The sequence below is a fragment of the Rana temporaria genome, assembly GCF_905171775.1.
Source record: "Rana temporaria chromosome 2 unlocalized genomic scaffold, aRanTem1.1 chr2l, whole genome shotgun sequence".
NCBI classification, from domain to species: domain Eukaryota; kingdom Metazoa; phylum Chordata; class Amphibia; order Anura; family Ranidae; genus Rana; species Rana temporaria.
The window spans coordinates 673348-695751 of NW_024404416.1; the positions used below are offsets into that span (position 1 = coordinate 673348).

Here is a 22404-nt window from a genome sequence, read left to right on the forward strand (position 1 = left end):
TGACAGGTGTCATGTGTTCTAAAATCTTTGCGGGGTCCCGTTCCAGGTGCGGCATCCACCTTCAGGGTGCGCGCATCCATGGACCCCTCCGGCGTGGCCCACCTGGCCAGAGTTGCAGTTTACGAAAACCCTCATTCGGAGGTACAAGGGGACCCCAGTGACTGGCTGGGTTCCCGCTTCTATTGAAGGGATCCCAGGCTGAGAGCCGCGCGATTGGAGAGTCGGTTTGAGGAGAATCCGGAGGCAGGTCGTCCAACAGAGCCTGAACAAACCAATTGGGGATCCGGTGACCAGAGTACTGACAGGTATGTTTGCTGTCATCTGGTGACCAACGCAGAAATCTACTGGGAGGATTCGCTCTATTCATTTACCTAGCCCAGTTATTGTAATTGGCCCGTGAGACAGGCCCGCATCCTCCCAGAAATTCTAAGTGACACCTTGGTTGCCAGACTTGTTAAAAAGGTACTGTCCGGGGGCACTTTACCCACTCAGTTGGAGTGGCGACGTGTTACAAGTTGGTACTATGCAGAACAGTACTGACTGCTCCATTTAATATCCAGGCCTGATACTGCAAAGTTCTCTCCTCTCTATTTTTCATCAACTTTGTCCTTCCCAATTGATGTTGATGTTGGCCGTGTTGGGCCTGGAAAAGAAAAGCATTGAGAAAACCTTTATTCACTGTCTGGACCTTCGCTCACTGCTTTTGTTCTCACTACTACACCCCTAGACAACGCCAGGGTAACTTAGCAGGCCGGTCCCAAAACAAATCAGCGGCCCCTTTGGGGGTGAGCGCTACATATATATCAATTAGCGGCAGCACCCCCCCGTTTCTCAATTTGCGGCAGCCCCCCGTTCTCAATTTGAGGTGGCAGCACCCCCCGGTTCTCTGCTCCAGGGGGGCCCATGCCTGAAGCTGTATAAGGGGACCCATAATTCCTGATGGCGGCACTGTCTGGAAACAGTCTGCCCATTCTTCTCTGACATCAACCCGAGAGATGGTTGTGTGTGAAAATCCCAGAAATACTCAGACCAGCCCGTCTGCCACCAACAACCATGCCACGTTCAAGGTCACTTCAATCCCTTTTCTTCCCCGTTCTGATGCTCGGTTCGAACTTTAGCAAGTCGTCTTCACCACGTCTAGATGCCTAAACGCATTGAGTTTCTGCCATGTGATTGGCCGATTAGCAATTTGTGTTACCAATCAATTGAACAGGTGTACCTATTAAAGTGTCTGGTGAGTGTAGAAGGCAATGTTAGGGTGCATTTCCCTATTTCGGCCAGCAGGGGGCGGAGCTCGCACCTGGGAAGAGTCTGCACAGCCCAACAGGAAAGAAAAGGTGAATCAATGACAGTTGCTGGACGGTCAGAGCGTGTGCAGTAGGCGATCGGAGATTGGTGAGCGGCTTCTGGAATGTGGTCATTAATGGATGAGTCAGGCAGGTGAGATCACCGGAGACCTTCCATCTCCTCACCTCTCTATTACTTTCTATCCAATTAAATGTCAAAGTGTTTGTCGACTTTTTATGGATCTGAGATTCTGGCTGGAACCCGACAGACAGGTAGATGTGAATCTCTACAACCAGTTCTCTCCATGGAGGGGGGAGGAGAACCGTCCATGCGGAAGGTTTGAGGAGACGGATCGAAGAGACCGAGTACAACGAAGGCTGGGAGATCAGACTACATAGCGACTGGCAGCTCCGGGAGGGAGGATGTGGTGACGGCAATCAGGTAAAACATTTACACTTTACAAATCATTACAGGGAGTTTGGAGTTTTACGTGAAACCCCTCCTAGGAATCTAGTGTGAGTATTCGCTAAAACCTCATAGAAGTTTCAAGGTCATCTCTTTAAGGCACCTGCAGGGCCATTTTAATAGCATCAGGGGCCCCTGGGAAAAGTAGTGCTATGGGGCCCCTACAAGCCTGCCCCAATGTATGCACCTACTCTCACGAATGAAAGTACAATGGCCCAGATTCACAAAGCACTTACGCCGACGTATAACAAGTTACGCCGGCGTAAGTGCAAATGTGCGCCGTCGTATCTGTGCGCCAGACCCACAAACAGATATGCGCCTAAAACCAGGCTTACACCCCGCCGACGTATCTTGCTCACGCCGGCGTAGGGTGGGCGCACATTTAGGCTGGGTGCATGGTGCCGCTCCCATTGATTAGCTATTCAAACATGCAAATGAGGGAAATACGGCGATTCACGAACCTGCGTGCGCCCGACGCAGGCTGCGCGAGGTGCGTGTAAGTTGTACGTCCGGCGTAAAGTTATTCTCCATAAAGCAACAGACATGCAAAGGTCTGCACCAGGGAACACAAGCCGGCGTATTTTACGTTGGACGTGTGTCTGGCTGGGCGTACGTTACGTTCACGCCGTACGCAGTAATCTGGCGTAGTTTAGGCAGTTGTTCCGACGTGGTTGTAAGCAGAGGGATGCGTCCACGTCACGGCACATGCGCAGTTCGTGATATGCATCTGTCTGGCGCTTGGCCCATCATTTGCATGGGGTCACGCCTCATTTGCATGGGTCACGCCCACTTCCACCTACGCCGGTCTACGCCTTCGAATTGCCACGCCACGCTGGCGCAGCGTTGGGAGCACTGGCTTGCTGAATGCATTGCTTGCCTCTCTGCGCTGCGTTGGCGTAGCGTACATTGGTTACTCTACGGCGGCGTAATGTGCATCTGGGCCAATATTTCTACTTTACAGCGTGTCACTTGCCACCGTCACCTGCCACCAGATTCAGCAGAGCTGGGGGTTACAACTAAGTGAGGGATTAGCAGAGCTGGGGGTTATTACTGAGTGTAAGATCAGCAGAGCTGGGGGTTATTACTGAGTGTAAGATCAGCAGAGCTGGGGGTTATTACTGAGTGTAAGATCAGCAGAGCTGGGGGTTATTACTGAGTGTAAGATCAGCAGAGCTGGGGGTTACTACTGAGCAGTATATCAGCAGAGTGTGGGGTCACTACTGAGTTGAAGATCAACAGAGCTGGGAGTGTACTACTGAGTGGGGGATCTGCAGAGCCGAGTGTTACTACTGAGTGGGGGATCTGCAGAGCTGAGGGTTACTACTGAGTTAGGGATCATCAGGCTGGTCATTACTACCTCTCTTCTTGTTGTTTGTTTGCAGTCTGGAATCAGGTTTCTGTTCCCCTATGACGCTTGCCCTCAGAGCCCCTGGACATTGGGCTCCCATCCTTTTCAAACCATAATCATTTTTTGCATGGACTCTCAGAGACTCAGAGTCCTGTCATGATACCAAATGCTGCTAATTGGCAGAGAACATGAGTTATTAGCTTTTTGCGCATATACCTGTATTTTTTTGGTCGTTACTACTGAGTGGGGGATCATCAAAGCTGGGGGTAACTACTACTACTGAGTGGGGGATCATCAAAGCTGGGGGTAACTACTGAGCAGTGGATCAGCAGAGTCTAGGGTTACTACTGAGTGGAAGATCAGCAGAGCTGGGGGTTACTACTGAGTGGGAGATCGGCAGAGCTGGGTGTTACTACTGAGTGGGGGATCTGCAGAGCTGGGTGTTACTACTGAGTGGGGGATCTGCAGAGCTGGGTATTACTACTGAGTGGGGGATCTGCAAAGCTGGGTATTACTACTGAGTGGGGGATCTGCAGAGCTGGGTGTTACTACTGAGTGAGGGATCTGCAGAGCTGGGTGTTACTACTGAGTGAGGGATCTGCAGAGTTAAGGGTTACTACTGAGTTAGGGATCATCAGGCTGGTCGTTACTACTGAGTGAGGGATCATCAAAGCTGGGGGTAACTACTGAGCAGTGGATCGGCAAAATGTGGGGTTACTACTGAGTGGAAGATCTGCAGAGCTGGGTGTTACTACTGAGTGGGGGATCTGCAGAGCTGGGTGTTATTACTGAGTGGGGGATCTGCAGAGCTGGGTGTTACTACTGAGTGGTGGATCAGCAGAGTTATGCGTTAATACTGAGTTAGGGATCATCAGGCTGGGGGTTACTACTGAGTGAGGGATCATCAAAGCTGGGGGTAACTACTGAGCAGAGCTGGGGGTTACTACTGAGTGAGAAATCAGCAGAGCTTGGGGTTGCTACTGAATGGGGGATCAGCAGAGTTGAGGGTTACTAATAAGCAGGGAGTCAGCAGAACTGGAAGTAACTACTAAGCAGGGAATCAGAAGAGCTGGGGATACTACTGAGTGAGGGATCAGCAGAGCTGGGGGTACTGCTTAGTGGGGGATCAGCAGAGCTGGGGGTAGTACTGAGTGGGGGATCAGAAGTGCTGGGGGTACTACTGTACCAGGGATCTGCTGAACAAGGGTACTAACGAGCTGGGGATCTGCTGAGCGTAGGTACTAATGATCTGGTGATGTACTAATGAACTGGCGGTATTACTGAGTTGGGGGAACTAATGAGCCGGGGGGTTCTACTGAGCCCCTGTTATACAAATATAAAATCAACACACACAGGGCTTCATTAAAGCATCACAGGAACATCAAAAAAGAATGTTGAAGCGGTCGGCACGTTTTTATGTGTGTAAATTAACCCTAAATCTGCGCCCGCGACCCATGGCTGGGCACGTAAAGAGGACATACCTGTATGTGCTTGTGCCCAGCCGTGCCATTCTGCCGACATATATGTGCAGGAGGCGGTCCTTAAGTGGTTAAAGTGGATGTAACCCCGCCCTCTCATCCTTTCTGAAATACTCCCATAGTGCTGATCTATAAGGATATAGATGCCTCCTGCATGTATCCTCACCTGTCAAATGTCTGTTCTGTGGGTGGGTCTGTTGTCTGGAGCTCTGTGGGTGGAGTCATGATGTCTGTAGACTCCCCGCCCACCTTTACACTCCCCTTGCCAACATGCATTTTCTCTTGTGTATTCCTTACACTGAATTCTGCTATGATCACTAACATCCAGTCAAAATCCAGAAAAGTAACCACATGACTTCAGAAAAGGAGTGGGGGGGTGGGAATTAAAAAATAATGCCTGTCTCCAGGCTAGTGCATGAGATATGTAAATAACCTGTCACTCACAGCAAGGGGGGCGGAACGGACTAAGGTTTTTCCGTTAAGTCCATTTTATTTCACTGAACAATAAAAGAGGATTGCTCAGAGCTGGATTAACTCTGTGTGGCAAGACTGGGCACAGATGATAGGAAATCTTATACTCTACATTGTGACATCAAAAAGTTTTATTTTTTTGTTTTTCGGGTTTACATCCACTTTAAGTGTTTAAAGCAATGTTGGGGTAAAGTACCAGGGACAAAACAGTTGACACGTTTCAGCCACGCAGGCGGAAGATCATGAAAACCGTCAATTATGGATTTACAACCAAGTGTCCTCGCACCCTGCACACCTGAAGAAGAGGTTCAGTAGAAAACACTCATCAAACACATTACTAGAGGTTTACTCTATGAGGGCAGGGCCTACATCAGGAATTATGGGGCCCCTTACACAGCTTCAGGCATGTGCCCCCTGGAGCAGAGAACCGGGGAAGGGGGGGGGGGGGTGCTGCCGCCTGAAATTGAGAAGGGGGGGGGGGGGGCTGCCGCGAATTGAGAAGTTACAAAAAGAAGAAGAAATAAAGAAAAATATATATAAAAAAAGGGGGTAGCCATCTGTGGCCCTGGGCACCTCTGGGCCCTTTAATATATTTTTTTTTTATGAAAAGAAATTACAAAAAAAGGGGGGTTGCCATTCGAGACCTCTGGGCCCTTTAATATATTTTTTTTTTATGAAAAGAAATTACAAAAAAAGGGGGGTTGCCATTCGAGACCTCTGGGCCCTTTAATAAAAAATAAATAAAAAAACAAATATAAAAAAAATCAAAATAAACATTTATAAAAAAAAAGGGGGGGGTTGCCATCCAGGGCCCTGGGGACCTCTGAGCCCTTTAATAAAAAATATATATTTAATTTCTTTTTTTTATATATATTTTTAAATTTTTATATATATATATATATATATATATATATATATATATATATATATATATATATATATATATATATATATGTATATATATTAAAAATAAATAAAATTATTTTTTTATATAGAAAAAAGGGGGGTTGCCATCCAGGGCCCTGGGGACCTCTGAGCCCTTTAATAAAATATATATATATATATATTATGTCTTTTTTTTATATTTTTCAATTTTTTTTCTTTTATATATATATATATATATATATATATATATATATATATATATATGAAATAAAATTATTTTTATATATATATATATATATAAATATATATATATAAAAGGGGGTTGCCAGCCGGGCCCCTGGGGACCTCTGGACCTCTAAAAAAAAAAAGAAAAAATTGGCCCTTTCATAAAAAATAAAAAAAAAATATATTTAAAAAAATATATATTTTTTATAAAAAATAAATAAAAAAAGGGGGGTCGCCATCTGCGGCCCTGGGGGGCCTCCAGACCCCTAAAAAAGAAAAAAAAAGGGGGTTGCCATTCGGGCTCCTGGGGACCTCCGGGCCCCTTACAGGTGTACTGCCTGTACCCCCCTGATGGCGGCCCTGTATGAGGGTTCAGGTGAGAGATCTCTGGACACCTTTTAGAGACAAAAATGAAATCTATAACCAGTGATGTCACTGACTATATTATTTGTGTCTTTATCCAGATCCAGAATCTGCATCCCCCACCAAGATGAGTCTCCTGGTGACGGTACGACCAACAACCAACTCTATTTATTCAACAATTGGACTAACCCAACGTCTCCTTCATGGTGTTCTGAGTGTCATTCACATATTAGTGAAGTGCCGGTGACTTGTCGTTAAGGTTCCCCTAACGAGATGGTTCCTGTAAGGACTGCGCAGGCGCAATCCTTGCCGACGGAAATCTCCGAACCTCGGCCGGCATCCAGGCTCATTCTTTAACGTCCCCGTGGATTGGAGGATGTTAAAAAAAGAGCCAATAGGCCGAGCGAGCGGAGCGAGCCTTCCAGGCGAAGCGAGGACGTGAGGCCGACTGGCCACTTTCCTCAAAGTCCACGTCGCCCTGGATGCCGGCCGAGGTTCGGAGATTTCCGTCGGCAAGGATTGCGCCTGCGCAGTCCTTAAAGAAACCAGCTCGTTAGCCGGAACCATATCGGCAGATCACCGGAATAAGAAGAATTTGGTTTTCAAATCTTTAATCAGAATGATCAACTTGCCACATACTGTATAAGGATTGGGTGTCACCTGTACGGGTGATACTGAATAAATCTCTTTTCTTCTTCTTGTTTCAGTTGCTGTGGGTGGGATGTACCATCATCCAGTCTGTGGGGGCCCCAGGTAATGATCCCCCTATAAAAGAACTAATTCTGTGTGTCTCTCTCCATGAATAGGCGCCCCAATGTCTCCTCATTCCACTTAAAGGAAAGACATATTATGGGTCAATGAAATTATTACTAGGGTTCAGGGGTGGACTGGCCATTGAGACTACCGGGGGTTTCCCGGTGGGCCGATGGCTCAGTGGGTCGGCTTAAGTGACAGCGGACCCTCGCCCCCCTCCGCTCCTCTGTCTCTCCCTCCCCGCAGTGCTCACCTCCTCTCCCTCCCCGCAGTGCTCACCTGGGGGGGGGGGGGGCAGAGAAGCAGGGGGAGGACCAGAGGAGCAGGGGGGACGACAGAGGAGCATGGGGGGAACCAGAAGGAGCATGGGGGAGGGGACAGACAGCTGACTCAACAGCTATGGCCTGGGAGTTTCTCACTTCTGCCTAATCTTGTCCCATGGGGGGAGGGGGGGACCAAACTGATTATTTTCCCCCGGGTGAAATAATGTCTAGCTTCCCCACTGGTACTGCCTATAAGAGTACCAGCCGTTCTACTCTAATAAAGTAGAACGGCTAGTGGCTAGTGAAGGGGGAGAGGGGGCTTGGGTGGCTTGGTGGCGGGGGGCGTCAGTTGTCCGGCCGCCATAGGAGAGACCTGTCAAAGTGGGCCAGTCTGGATGAAGTCCAGGGCCATGTTTGTGTCCCAGTCCAGCCCCGCTAGGGTTGCACCGATACCGGTATACAATGCTGTATCCTGGCCTAGGCCAACAAGACCCAGGCCTAGGGCAGCACCATGCAGGGGGGCGGGGGCATGCACGGAAAGAGTCCCTGCCGGCTTGCACTACACTGTTAGTGTAACGCCAGTCTTATGGAACAGACTGGGCAGAGAGGCAGGACGCATGCGGCACGCTCTGTGATCAGTGAGTCAATGAGACTCGGCTCATCACAGATCGGGGTAAGGGGTCGATCCCGACCTCTTACCACGTGATCAGCTGTCAGCCAATGACAGCTGATCATGTGATGTAAACAGGGCCGGCGAAGGAGAGGTGCCACCTGCATAACAGTGCTGCCTACCAGTGACCACCAGCGCCACTTATCAGTGCCCACAGTGCCACCCATCAGTGCCCACAGTTCCGCCCACAGTGCACCATCAGAGCCCACAGTGCCCGCATACCCCCACAACAGCCGGGCAAGGGTTGTAGGGATGAGGCCCTTGTCCCCATCAACATGGGGGAAAGGTGCTTTGGGTTGTGGGGCGCAGAGCCCCCCCTGCCCCAAAGCACCCATCCCTCCATGTTGAGGGCATGTGGCCTGGTACGGTTTAGGAGGGGACGGCGCTCTCTCGTCTCCCATTTTTTCTTGCAGCCTGCCAGATTGCGTGCTTGGGTAAGGGTCTGGTATGGATTTTTGGGGGGACCCCTACGACATATTTTTTTTAATTTGGCGCATGGTTCCCCTTAATATCCATACCAGACCTGAAGGGCCTGGTATGGATTTTGGGGGGACCCCCACGCAATTTAAAAAAAAAAAGTTGGTTCGGGATTCCCTTTAATTTTTATACCAGACCCAAAGGGCCTGGTAATGCACTGGGGTGGGAACCCATGCCGTTTTTTTTTTCAATGAGTTTTATGTATATTGCCGGGACCCGACATTGCGTTACAGCCGTGATCAGTTTTAAATTACTTTTTTTTCCTTTAGAAATGTCATTTTGTGCAGGGACTGTTCTAAACACGGGAAACATGTGCTACTTTACAGGCATACTATAGACACCCCCCAGGCATGACATTTAAAGGAATATTTCACTTTTATTGTTTCACTTGAAGCATTATTAAAATCGCTCCGGGAAAAAATGAAATTTTTAAAACTTTATTTGCATTGATACATGTCCCCTGGGGCAGGACCCGGGTCCCCAAACACTCCCCTGGGGCAGGACCCGGGTCCCCAAACACTCCCCTGGGGCAGGACCTGGGTCTCCAAACACTCCCCTGGGGCAGGACCCGGGTCCCCAAACACTCCCCTGGGGCAGGACCCGGGTCCCCAAACACTCCCCCTGGGACAGGACCTGGGTCCCCAAACACTCCCCTGGGGCAGGACCCGGGTCCCCAAACACTCCCCTGGGACAGGACCCGGGTCCCCAAACACTCCCCTGGGACAGGACCCGGGTCCCCAAACACTCCCCTGGGGCAGGACCCGGATCCCCAAACACTCCCCTGGGGCAGGACCCGGGTCCCCAAACACTCCCCTGGGGCAGGGCCTAGGTCCCCAAACACTCCCCTGGGGCAGGACCCGGGTCCCCAAACACTCCCCTGGGGCAGGGCCTAGGTCCCCAAACACTCCTCTGGGGCAGGACCCTGGTCCCCAAACACTCCCCTGGGGCAGGGCCTAGGTCCCCAAACACTCCCCTGGGGCAGGACCCGGGTCCCCAAACACTTTTTAGGACAATACCTTGCATATTAGCCTTTAAAATGAGCACTTTAGATTTATATATATCCCATAGACTTTAATGGTGTTTGCATGTTCGAAAAATGTTTTTGCCTGTTCGCATGTTCTGCTGCGAACCAAACCGGGGGGGGGGGGGGGGGGCGTTCGGCTCATCCCCAGTCAGGAGCTTTTTCATACAGACTTGTAAAGTCACAGACAGGTCCACATACATCTCTAAATGTATTTCTGTCCTCCTCCCAGTGTCCACCTATCTGTACGGCTCGGTCCAGCTGCCGTGCTCGTTCCCCTTTGTACAAGAACCGGAGGGCCTGACGGTGGTTTGGCAAAAAGTAGAATCTGATGGAAGCAAATTGCTGGTTTATAAGCTCATGTATGGCAAAGACCTTCTCAGTGACCAGGATCCGCAGTTCAAAGGGCGCGTGGAACTCTCCAAAAAGTTCTCGCTGGGGAACCTGGACCTGACGCTGAGGAACGTGACCTTCCAGGACGAGGGGAAGTATCTCTGCAAGGCCGCCCATGAGAAGGAAGACGGAGAAGTGTCGGTGGAGCTGGCTATCAGTGGTGAGGAGGACACGCCATGCATGGAATTCATAGACATGTGCACCACAGAAATATTTGTTTTGTTTCATTTCGGATGTTCTCCTTAACCACTTCAGTCCTGGAGGCAGGGCCGTCATCAGGAATTATGGGGCCCCTTACACAGCTTCAGTCAGGCATGGGCCCCCTGAAGCAGAGAACCAGAGGGGGGGGGGGGGTGCTGCCGCCTGAAATTGAGAAGCGGGGGGCCCTTTACAAAAAAAAAAATTAAAGAAAAATATATTTAAAAAAAGGGGGTAGCCATCCGGGGCCTTGGGGACCTCTGGGCCCTTTAATAAAAATAAAAAAATAAAATAAAAATATATATAAAAATATATATATTTTTTTTAAAAAGGGGGGTTGCCATCTGGGGACCTCTGGGCCCTATATATATATACAAATTATTATTATTTTTTATAAAAAGAAATTACAAAAAAAGGGGGGTTGCCATCCGGGACCTCTGGGCCCTTTAATAAAAAACTAAAAAAACTCTGGGCCCTTTAATAAAAAAGGGAGTTTCCATCCAGGGCCCTGGGGACCTGTGGCCCCTTCAGAAAAACATAAAAAAAAATATATAAACAAAAATAAAAAAATAAACATTTATAAAAAAAAATAAAAAAGGGGGTTTGCCACATGGGGCCCTGGGGACCTCTGAGCCCTTTAATATATATATATATATATATATATATATATATATATATAGATATAAATAACTAAAAAGAAAAAAAAGAAATAAAATAATATAAAAAAATTAAAACATTTTATAAAAAAGGGGGGGGGTTGCCATCCGGGGCCTTGGGGAATTTATATATAAAAAAAAAAATACAAAAAATATATAAAATAAAGATATTTTTTTTTTTTTATTAAAAAAAGGGGGTTGTCATCCGGGGGCCCTGGGGACCTCCAGACCCCTAAAAAGAAAATGGCCCTTTAAAAATAAAATAAAAATATATCAAATGTTTTTTTTTTTTTTCTAAAAAAATAAATAAAAAAATATGGGTTGCCATCTGGGGCCCTGTGGGCCTTCGGGCTCCTGGGGACCTCCGGACCCCCTTTTTTTTTTAAAGGGGGTTGCCATCCGGGCCCCTGGGGACCTGGGTACTGCCTGTACCCCCCTGATGGCGTCCCTGCCCGGCGGATTTGGCTGCCCAATGACCGGGCCATTTTTTGCGATTTTTTTTTTTTACCAAAAAGATGTAGAAGAATACGTATCGGCCTAAACTGAGGAAGAAATTTCGTTTTTTTATATATTTTTGGGGGATATTTATTATAGCAAAAAGTAAAAAATATAGCATTTTTTTTCAAAATTGTCGCTCTATTTTTGTTTAGAGCGCAAAAAATAAAAACCGCAGAGGTGATCGAATACCACCAAAAGAAAGCTCTATTTGTGGGGAAAAAAGGACGTCAAATTTTGTTTGGGAGCCACGTCGCACGACCGCGCAATTGTCAGTTAAAGCGACGCAGTGCCGAATCGCAAAAAGCGGCAGCCAAATGGTCCGGGGCTGAAGTGGTTAAATATAAATACAATGTATCTCTTTAGAATCGGTTTTCACTTCTGAAATGTTTTCAATCCCAAACGCATTTTTCTTTCAGGTTTAAATGTAACGGACCCCGCCGTTATCTTCACCTACATAGGCGGGGATCAGTACCTGCGCTGCCTGAGCTCCGGGGTGTTCCGGGACCTGCAGGTCAGCTGGTATGATCTCCATAAAATAGACTTATCCCCCAACGCCACCAGAAGCGTCACAGATCTCGGAGACGGGAGGAAGATGGTGGAATCTGTTCTGACGATGGAAATGATGCCAAACGTTGCCTACTTCTGTCAGATCCGGGAAGGGAGGCTGCAAAGAACCGTCCGCGCTGTGGTCTCAGGTAGGGATCCACGTGTAGCCCCCTCAATGTTCCTGGCGCAGGTCAATTTTTGTTTTGCCCCTCAGAATTAGCATGGGTTCGTTTTGTTTAGGAGGCTGTGCTTCAAGTGTTGTGGCTCTCTTACCTTCCACGTCTTCTGGGATTCTCTGGATAGTTCTAGAACTTAGGGCCAGATCCACAAAAGGGATACGCCGTCGTATCCCTGTTTCTATCTATGGAACTGATCCACAGAATCAGTTTCCAATAGTTAGGCAGAAGAATCCGACATGTGTAAGACACTTACACTGCCGGATCTTAGGATGCAGTACCTCGGCCGCCGCTGGGGGCATTTCGCGTTGAAATGCCGCGTCGGGTATGCAAATTAGCACTTACGGAGATCCACGAAGCGGTTTCCCTTCATGAAGTCTCCGTAAGTTGTTAGTTTGCAAACGCAAAATTAGGGCTGCTTTTACAAAGTGTAAAGTTAGTACACCATGTAAAAGTAGACCCTTCTTTCCCGCGACGCTGTCAAATTTTTTTTTTACATTTTATTTTTTTCCCGCCGCATCTCTTTTTTTTCCCGACGCAACTTTTTTTACCCGGCGCGATTCACAAAACTCGGCGTAACGTAATTTCGCGCAATGCACGTCGGGAAAATCGCGTCGGGAGCATGCGCAGTACGTTCGGCACGGGAGCGCGCCTAATTTAAATGGGACTCGCCCCATTAGATTAGGAACGCCTTGCGCCGGACGGATTTAAGTTACACCGCTCAAAATTTCTAGGTAAGTGCTTTGTGGACCGGGCACTTAGGTAGAGATTTTGCAGCGGTGTAACTTAAATGGCAAAAGTTAAGTTACGGACGGTTTTTGTGGATCAGGCCCTTAGTTAGCGGGGGAGCAGAGGCTACAGCCTGAATATTTAACCACTTCCCTACCGTAGGATGTCATATGACGTCCTGGTATTGAGGTAGGGATATCTGAATGACGGGGCAGCTACAGGCATCATTCAGATATCCTTCTTTTCAGCCGGCGATTCTGCGCAACATAAAAACGATCATAGCGGCGGAAGTTCCGCCACTTGATAGTCCTTATAGACGGCAGGAGGGGACATCCCCCCCCTCCTGCCGCCATCCGGTGCTTCTCTGGGCTCTCCTGTGCCATCGGAGGCCCGGAGAACGAATTGGCCGCCGCCGGATGAGGAGGATAGAGATTTCCGATGACCAGATGGATTTGCTGTCCAAGGCCCTCGACTTTGGAACACTTTACCAACCTCCATTCGGTTGGAGGAGAACCACTTGGCCTTTAGGAGAAAGATCAAAACCCATCTCTTCTGAGCTCAAGGGAGAAATGGTCAAACAAGCGCCCAGAGGTGATTCAGTTCGCATGTGCATCGCTATATAAGTTTTTCACTCACTCACTCACTCACTGGTCATCTCTATGACCGTCGTTATGATGTCACGCCCGGGTACCCGGAAGTAATCACGATCTCATGCTTTCCAGCCTGGAGGAGAGATGTGGGGTCTTATTGACCCTGCATCTCTCCATAAAGAGTACCTGTCACCACTGGCGTAGGAAGGGGGGGGGCAGGGGGTGCTGTGGCCCCGGGCGCGACATTTAGGGGGGCGACTTTCCGTGCCTCCGGCTAATTTTAGTTTCCCGTGTCACCGAGACACGGGATGTCCGGAGCGGCCAGCGGCCACCATGTGTAATGTCCAGCGCCCTGTGATTGGGCATATGGGGGTCATGTGAGGAGTGGGGCTGGAAGTCCCGCCTCCGCACATGACCGCCATACGTCCAATCGCAGAGCGCCGGGAAAGTCTGAAAATGGCGGCGGCAGGTATGGAAAGTGTGAGCCGCCGGCGCCGTCTTCCCCTCCGCTCTGGTGCTCTGCTGTACGGCGCTGCCACTGTGTGGAGGCAGTTGCCGCATGGATGGATGGTGCTGGCGGCCGGCGGGGAAGAGAGTCGGGACTCCGTCCGACGGTCCGAAGCACTTCTGCACATCCAATGCTGGGGTCCTGTCCGTCCTGAGGAGAGTCCTGGAGAAGAGCAACACAGGTAAGGAGGATTCAGAGGATGGATTTCTACTGTAGGAGTTAGGTGGGTCAGTGTGTCAGTGCAGGGGTCAGTGTGTCAGTGCAGGGGTCAGTGTGTCAGTGCAGCGGTCAGTGTGTCAGTGCAGCGGTCAGTGCAGGGGTCAGTGTGTCAGTGCAGGGGTCAGTGTGTCAGTGCAGGGGTCAGTGTGTCAGTGCAGGGGTCAGTGTGTCAGTGCAGGGTCAGTGTGTCAGTGCAGGGTTCAGTGTGTCAGTGCAGGGGTCAGTGTGTCAGTGCAGGGTCAGTGTGTCAGTGCAGGGTCAGTGTGTCAGTGCAGGGGTCAGTGTGTCAGTGCAGGGGTCAGTGTGTCAGTGCAGGGGTCAGTGTGTCAGTGCAGGGGTCAGTGTGTCAGTGCAGGTGTCAGTGCAGGGGTCAGTGTCAGTGCAGGGTCTGTGTCAGTGCAGGGGTCAGTGCAGGGGTCAGTGTCAGTGCAGGGGTCAGTGTCAGTGCAGGGGTCAGTGTCAGTGTAGGTGTTGGGTCAGTGCAGGGGTCAGTGTCAGTGCAGGGGTCAGTGTCAGTGCAGGGGTCAGTGTCAGTGTAGGTGTTGGGTCAGTGCAGGGGTCAGTGTCAGTGCAGGGGTCAGTGTCAGTGCAGGGGTCAGTGTCAGTGCAGGGGTCAGTGTCAGTGCAGGGGTCAGTGTCAGTGCAGGGGTCAGTGTAGGTGTTGGGTTAGTGCAGGGGTCAGTGTCAGTGTAGGGGTCAGTGTAGGGGTCAGTGTAGGTGTCAGGTGTCAGTGTAGGTGTCAGGTGTCAGTGCAGGGGTCAGTGTCAGTGCAGGGGTCAGTGTCAGTGCAGGGGTCAGGGTCAGTGTAGGTGTTGGGTTAGTGCAGGGGTCAGTGTCAGTGCAGGGGTCAGTGTCAGTGCAGGGGTCAGTGTCAGGGTCAGTGTAGGTGTTGGGTTAGTGCAGGGGTCAGTGTCAGTGTAGGGGTCAGTGTAGGGGTCAGTGTAGGTGTCAGTGTAGGTGTCAGGTGTCAGTGCAGGGGTCAGTGTCAGTGTAGGGGTCAGTGTAGGGGTCGGGGGTCAGTGCCATTACCATTACCAGTTGAACTTTCACTTATACACGATCGGCGGCTCTATAGCCTGCCAATTGTGTATATGTGCTGGCTGCGTGCCCCCCTACCCCCCTCCAGTACTGCCGCCACCCCCCCTCCTGACCCCTCACCTTTAATCCCGGGATCCGCTGCCCCATCTGCGGCCCGGGATCGGCTTGGGAGGGTGTCAGGAGGTAAGATGGGAGGGAGTCCAGCATGTTCCTCCATGCTGATCTCCCTCCAGGCTGTGAATGCAGAAGTGATGTGTATTACATCCGCATTCACCTGTCAGTCATCAGGCTGCTATAGCCAGAGAGAAGAAGCAGATCTGTGCTTCATCAGCTTCTTTTGGGGTCCCCAGGTGACATTAGGGGTCCTAGAGACCCCTAATGTCTCCATAAAAAGGACCTGTCAGTGTACCTGTGCTATTATATAGGGGGATTTTTATCTCTGTTGTAATTGAAGGGGGGGAAGGGAGGGAGGGGGGAAGATATCCTATCTCACCAAGTCAATCGGAAGAAACAGTAACCAACAACTAAGATGCCGGTAATTAAATGCCTATCTTATAACGTAAAAGGCCTCAATAGTCCATCAAAGAGACATAAGGTACTAAAGGAACTAAAGAGGTACAGGTCAGATGTAGTCCTCCTACAAGAAACCCATCTTACATTAGGATCAAACATAAAGCTATATTCCCCTGACTTCCCCATATGGTACTATGGTGACACCATTACTAAAAGGGCCAGAGGGGTAGCAATCGGGATAGCTAAGGGGGTTAGGTTTGTGTTAACAGACCGATTGACAGACCCAGAAGGGAGATTCCTCTTTTTAAGGGGAAAACTAGAGGAGGAAGAATATACTCTTGTAAACATATATGCACCGAATACCTCCCCGATGAAATACCTCCAGGGAATCCTGGGGAAATTAAAAGACTTCAGTAGGGGAAAGATAATATTGGGCGGAGACTTAAACTTCTGTATGGACACAAAGGCCGATAAAACACACCAGACATTAGAAACCCAAGAAAGGCAATTAAGAAAGGTAAAGGGGAGTCTACATAGAAGTCAATTAGTAGACACATGGAGGATCTTTAACCCAAGCAAACGAGATTATACATTTTACTCTCATGTTCATGAGAGTTACTCCCGGATCGATCACATTTTCATTGAGCATAGAATGTTAGATGCGGTGGTCGAGACAAAAATAGAGACCATGACGATTTCCGATCATGCTCCAATTAGCATATCCATAAATATCATAGGCAATCAAAGGACCTATCTAAATTGGAGACTAAATGAGAAACTACTAATAGAAGAGAAAAGTTTAACGAGGGTTAAAAAAGAATTAGAGGAATATTTTAAGATAAATAAGACAGATGAAATTTCGGCAGCAACATTATGGGATGCCCATAAGGCGGTGATTAGAGGGGTGTTAATCTCCGAAGGGGCAAGGAGGAAAAAAGAAATGAACAGTAAAAAGGAAAAATTAGTAGAGGAGATCTTCAATTTAGAACTAACACATAAGAAAAATGGTAAACAACGAGATATTTATTTGGACCTAGTTAATAAGCGGAACGAACTTAAAGAACTTATTGATCGGGAAACAAGAAGGGAATTTAACTTGGTGGCAAGGGAGAGATATAGGTGGGGAAATAAAACAAGCAAACATCTGGCCCGGATGGTACAAAAAAAGAAATCAAGGAATTATATAGATAAAATTAAAAACGAAAAAGGAGAGGACTTGCACGCAACAAAAGATATTGCTGAAACATTTAGATTATATTACGAAAAATTATACTCAGTAGAACAAAAAAACTGGCAAAAAGGGGAGAAAGACAATAAAATCTCAGCATTCTTAGAAGAAGCAAGGTTATCAAAAGTCAGTCAAATAGACGCAGAGGAGATGGACAGGCAAATAACGGAAAACAAAATTAAAGTAGCATTATCAAGTTCTGCCTCAGGTAAAAGTCCGGGGCCAGACGGCTTTACAGTAATGTATTACAAAAAATTTAAGGAGATACTTCTGCCAAGGCTATGCCAGTATTTTAATGGGCTTGGAAAAGAGTACGAACTAAGTAAAGAGGCATCAGAGGCAACCATCACCGTTATTCCTAAGGAAGGGAAGGACATCGGAAATTGCTCAGGATACCGGCCGATATCTCTGCTTAATACAGATTTAAAACTATTTGCAAAGGTATTGGCCGGGAGAGTTAAACAGGAAATGGCGAGATTGGTGTACCCGGACCAGACAGGTTTTGTCCAGGGAAGAGAGGGGAGAGACAATGGGGTTAGAACACTGTTAATCCTCCGGAAAATGAAGGCGGCGAGGTCCCCAGGTCTACTCCTGTCGATAGACGCAGAAAAAGCGTTTGACAGGGTAGACTGGGGACTCATGTTGCTCACCCTGAAGGAAATGGGGTTTGGACAGAGGATGATGGAGTGGATTGGCACCCTCTACAGGTCCCCCACGGCCAAAATAAAAATAAACGGAAGTCTCTCTCAAACCTTCTTAATGAGAAACGGTACAAGGCAAGGGTGCCCTCTTTCGCCATTACTGTTCGTGCTCGCATTGGAACCCCTGCTGGCTAGGATCAGAAACTCTCAAAAAATAAAAGGGGTAAAAATAGGAGAGGAAGAACATAAACTTGCAGCTTTTGCAGACGACGTCCTCTTCTATTTAATGGAACCCAAAACATCAATACAAAACCTTCTAAACCTATGTAGCGAATACGGAGAAATCTCAAACTTTAAATTAAACATCACAAAAACGGAGATTATGAGTATAAACATAAGCAAGATAGAAGAGCAACTCCTGAAGATGAAGTACAAATTTGCTTGGGTTAAAGAACTCAAATACCTAGGAATACTGCTAGCAAAATCTACTAGGGAGATGTATACGATAAATTTTATCCCCTTATTAAATGAAATTAAGACAGAAACAAAAAGGGTGGAAAACAGGGCAATATCATGGTTAGGACGAATTAATTACTGCAAAATGGTTATTCTACCAAAAATTTTATATAAATTCCAGATGATCCCCATTGCCCTCCCCGGGACATTGCTCTCGGCCCTTAGAAAATTAATAATGAATTATATATGGAGAAATAAGAAACACAGGATAGCACTTCAGACCCTAAAACAACCAAAAAAAAAGGGCGGATTAGCGGTCCCCGATGTCAAGAGATACTATGAGGCGGTGATATTAACAAGAGTGGTGGAGTGGGCCAGAGCTAGTAAAGAAAAAAGGTGGGTTAGTGTAGAAAATGAATTATCACAGGCAAGGTTAGACAAGATAATTTGGAACCCTCCCCAATTTAGGACAATAGATAAAAACGCACACGAGATAACTAAAAATGCACTTAAAGTTTGGGACACGGTATATAAAAAAATTGTGAAAGAGTATAATTCCCCTCTTATATCACTAAAGAATAACGATTATTTTGCACCAGGTAAAACACAAGTGGGGGGAAATTGGATTAAAATAGACACTATACAATTAAGGGACATAATGAAGGAAGGGCACATTTTAACACTACAGGAGTTGAAATTAAAAAACTTTTTCCTGGAAATTAATGAATGGAGATATCGGCAACTAAACCATTTTATCCAAGATCTTCCACACCCATTGAGGTCGGGAGATCAGTTATTGGAATTGGAAAAAATATGCTCTACAAAAAATGCCAGAGGATCTATCTCGGGACTATATAAGATGTTACTGAAGATGGAAGAGCAGAACATACCCCCATTCATTAAAAAATGGGAAAGGGAACTAGGGACACACAGGGATAGGAACACAATAGAGAAAATTCTGACCCTGACACACTCCTCCGCGGTGGATAGCCGCACAGCAGAGATGTGTTTTAAATGCATAGCCGGATGGTATATGACACCAGACAAATTAAAAAAGTTTAAAGAGGGACAGACTGGAGAGTGCTGGAGGGGATGCGGTTTACCAGGAAATATGGCGCACCTGTGGTGGGGATGCCCTAAGATAAGGAGGTACTGGGAAAAAATATTGGCCTGCGTCGAAGAGATTACAAAGAAAAAGATAAAGATGGACCCTTGGGTTGTCTTGTTCCACGGGGGGAAAGAAGGCATTAAAAGTTATAAAAAATCGCTAGTACCGCACCTACTGAATGCTGCCAAAAGATTAATTCCAAGGGGCTGGCAAGAGGTGGAATGCCCATCGATCTGGGAATGGATCGATGCGGTTGAAGAAACGTATAAAATGGAGGAACTGCAGGAGGACATGGAGGGTAATAACATATTACAAAATATGAAATGGGAAAATTGGAGAATGTTTAAGAAATCGTGGAGTTACGCGGAAAAGTTAAGAGAAGATATTTAAGGCCACTATAGAAAAATCAGAGAGAAGTAGAGGTATAAGGAGATTGTTTTGGTGAGATAGGAGGGGGGGGGGTAAGGGGGGGGGGTAAGGGGGGTGAAGTATTAAGGGAAAAACTTTTGTATATGCCTAGCAAAAGAAGTTAAAAATGTATTCAAGAAAATAATACATATATATATTTAAAAAAAAAAAAAACACAAAAGAGGGAAAATAAAAACAACTTACATAAGAAACAGAGACACTAATGATGCAAAACCGAAATAGAGATGCAATGGGCTGGTACGCAGAACATGAGCATGTAAATGCACACTCTATGAGGTGGAGTCTGAAGTTAAAAAAAAAAAAAAAAAAGAATCAGTTACGCATAGATTTCTATTAGATCCGACCGGCGTAAGTCTCTTACGCCGTCGGATCTTAACTGCATATTTACGCTGGCCGCTAGGGGCGTGTACGCTGATTTACGCGTCGAATATGTAAATCAGCTAGATACGCAAATTCACGAACTTTTACGTTAGGCTTTTCCCGGCGTAAAGTTACCCCTGCTATATGAGGCGTATATCCGGCGCACCAATGTTAAGTATGGCCGTCGTTCCCGCGACGAAATTTGAAAAATGTACGTCGTTTGCGTAAGTCGTCTGTGAATGAGGCTGGACGTGATTGACGTTTTTCACGAACGGCGCATGCGCCGTCCGTGGAATTTCCCAGTGTGCATTGCTCCAAAGTACGCCGCAAGGACGTCATTGGTTTCGACGTGAACGTAAATGACGTCCTTGCGGCGTACTTTGGAGCAATGCACACTGGGAAATTCCACGGACGGCGCATGCGCCGTTCGTGAAAAACGTCAATCACGTCGGGTCAGGGTTGATTTACATAACACACACCCACCTCTTCACAATTTGAATTAGGCGGGCTTACGCCGGCCTATTTACGCTACGCCGCCGCAACTTTCTTTTAAGAATACGGCACTTGCCTGTAAAAGTTGCGGAAGGCGTAACGTAAATAGGATACGTTACGCCAGCACAAAGAAACGCCATTCTACGTGAATCTACCCCTAAGTTTCTTTTTCCGGTGAGTTCGGCTCTCATGGTTGCTTCTTTGCGTTGCAGATGGAAATACGCCAATCGCTATTATTGAAAACTCCGCCACCTGGACCACAGCCTGGAAAATGATCCCGGTGCTCCTCACCTGCACCGCCATCAGGATCTGCATTGTGTGATCACCGGACATTACAATACTTCACATTGTCTGCAGGATTACATTGTATTTCCACCTTTGCCGCCATATTGGGATAACACCTCCTTCGTTTTTGGTACATGCCCCCATACATTTAATGCTTGTAAATATCATGTAGCAAGGAACACGTCATTCTTATATTTAATCAAATATTTGCTTAGCTTTAAGGACAGATCTAGTCCACCAAGGTAGGCTTGTGCCATCCCTGAATCGCGTTTTGCATGACGCAGTGACGTATCCCGTAAGGGTGGAGCTTGAATGCTTACCCACGTCAGTCCATGCTGGTGCCGGTGTTTTGAGGAGAAATGCCCTCTGTCGAATAATGCCCGCCTGGAACTGCGCATGCGCAACGTTTATGCAGTACGGAGCCGCTGAAAGCCTTATGCCGCGTACACACAATCAGATTTCAGATGGAAGTTTCCGTCGGAATTCCAATGAAGCTGACTTTCATCAGTCTTTGCCTACACACGATCAGACTAAATTCCGACCGCACAAAACGCGGTGAGGTAAAACGTGGATTTTTTTCCGATGGAGTTCCACACAGACGATTGGAATTTCCTATCGTTTTTTTGTTCTATTTTTTACACCGATGGAAAATAGTCCAATGGGGCCCACACACGGTCGTTTTTTCTGATGAAAAAAGTCTGATGGAAAAAATGATCGTGTATACACGGCATTAGAACATCGAAATTTACGATCAGCTGTAGACAACGCCTGCGCACAATAGCCGAGATTGTGCCACGCGCTCCCGATGCTAGTGCAAGTCTGCAAGGGGCGGATTACTTCATGATGGGTGCGTGTGAGGGGCGAATGCCTTTAGAAGGGGGCGTATATTTTAATGATGGGCAGCTGATCGTCAATTCCGATGTTTGGAGGCTTTTGGCGGCTCCCTACTACGCAAGCGCTGCGCATGCGCAGTACCGAGCGTACATTATTCGACAGGGGGCATTTCTCGTCAGAACACCGGTTTCCATCGCTTGGACACTGAGTGCGGCTTGCTTCCCTTGCCTGCGGCCAGGGCAGGACTCTGATTGCTGGAAGGACTCGTCACACAAGAGGACTTGCTCTTCACCGCCATGTTCTGCCGTCACATTTGTAACTGAATATTTATCAATAAACATTTTGTAATACTTTCTGCACTATGGATTTCCTTGCTCCTCCCCCTCTGTTGTGTTTGCTTGACAATTTATACAATATACACTCACCGGCCAATCCCATGAAAGCAACTCGATGCATTTTAGGCACCTAGGCATGGTGAAGACGACTTGCTGAAGTCCAAACTGAGCATCAGAATGGGGAAGAAAGGGGATTTAAGACCCCATTTTTTTCCCTAGGGTTCTGGGTAATTTTCTAGAAAAAAATTATGATTTTTTACATGTAGGAGTGAAGTGCCAGAATCAGCCCAGATAGGAAGTGGTTAACCAAAAATCTACCTCTAGCTTTGGAACCTTATGTGTTCCTTTCCCAGGATCTTCTTTTAACTTACCATTCCCGCCGCAGGATACTGCTGGAATACACAGCCAGACCCAATCTTCACCCATCACGGCGGGCCAGATCTCAAACAGACCTTTAAGGCAGTGG

The 22404-nt window shown here is 47.6% G+C and overlaps 1 protein-coding gene across 3 annotated transcripts; it reads left to right on the forward strand.

Annotated features, from left to right (window-relative positions):
- The first annotated feature begins 1333 nt into the window (after positions 1 to 1333).
- LOC120921658 lies at positions 1334 to 20937 on the forward strand. 3 transcript variants are annotated; one of them, XM_040334173.1, is made up of 6 exons: positions 1334 to 1440; positions 6624 to 6667; positions 7230 to 7275; positions 9939 to 10259; positions 11868 to 12146; positions 20697 to 20937. In XM_040334173.1, the coding sequence occupies exons 1-6, from the start codon at positions 1428 to 1430 to the stop codon at positions 20804 to 20806; spliced, it is 813 nt and encodes a 270-aa protein (XP_040190107.1). In that variant the 5' UTR covers positions 1334 to 1427; the 3' UTR covers positions 20807 to 20937. The 3 variants fall into 3 exon arrangements, with proteins under 3 accessions (XP_040190107.1, XP_040190109.1, XP_040190108.1); XM_040334175.1 differs by lacking the exon at positions 1334 to 1440 and adding an exon at positions 1490 to 1728 and having other exon boundaries at positions 6630 to 6667; XM_040334174.1 differs by lacking the exon at positions 1334 to 1440 and adding an exon at positions 1490 to 1728 and having other exon boundaries at positions 20697 to 20935.
- Positions 20938 to 22404: the final 1467 nt, after the last annotated feature.

Bases quoted from the DNA above. Each gene is read 5' to 3' on its own strand.
- LOC120921658 (XM_040334173.1), top strand. The intron at 6,668-7,229 runs GTACGACCAACA...TTCTTGTTTCAG, and splicing joins AGATGAGTCTCCTGGTGACG to TTGCTGTGGGTGGGATGTAC. The intron at 12,147-20,696 runs GTAGGGATCCAC...TTTGCGTTGCAG, and splicing joins CGTCCGCGCTGTGGTCTCAG to ATGGAAATACGCCAATCGCT.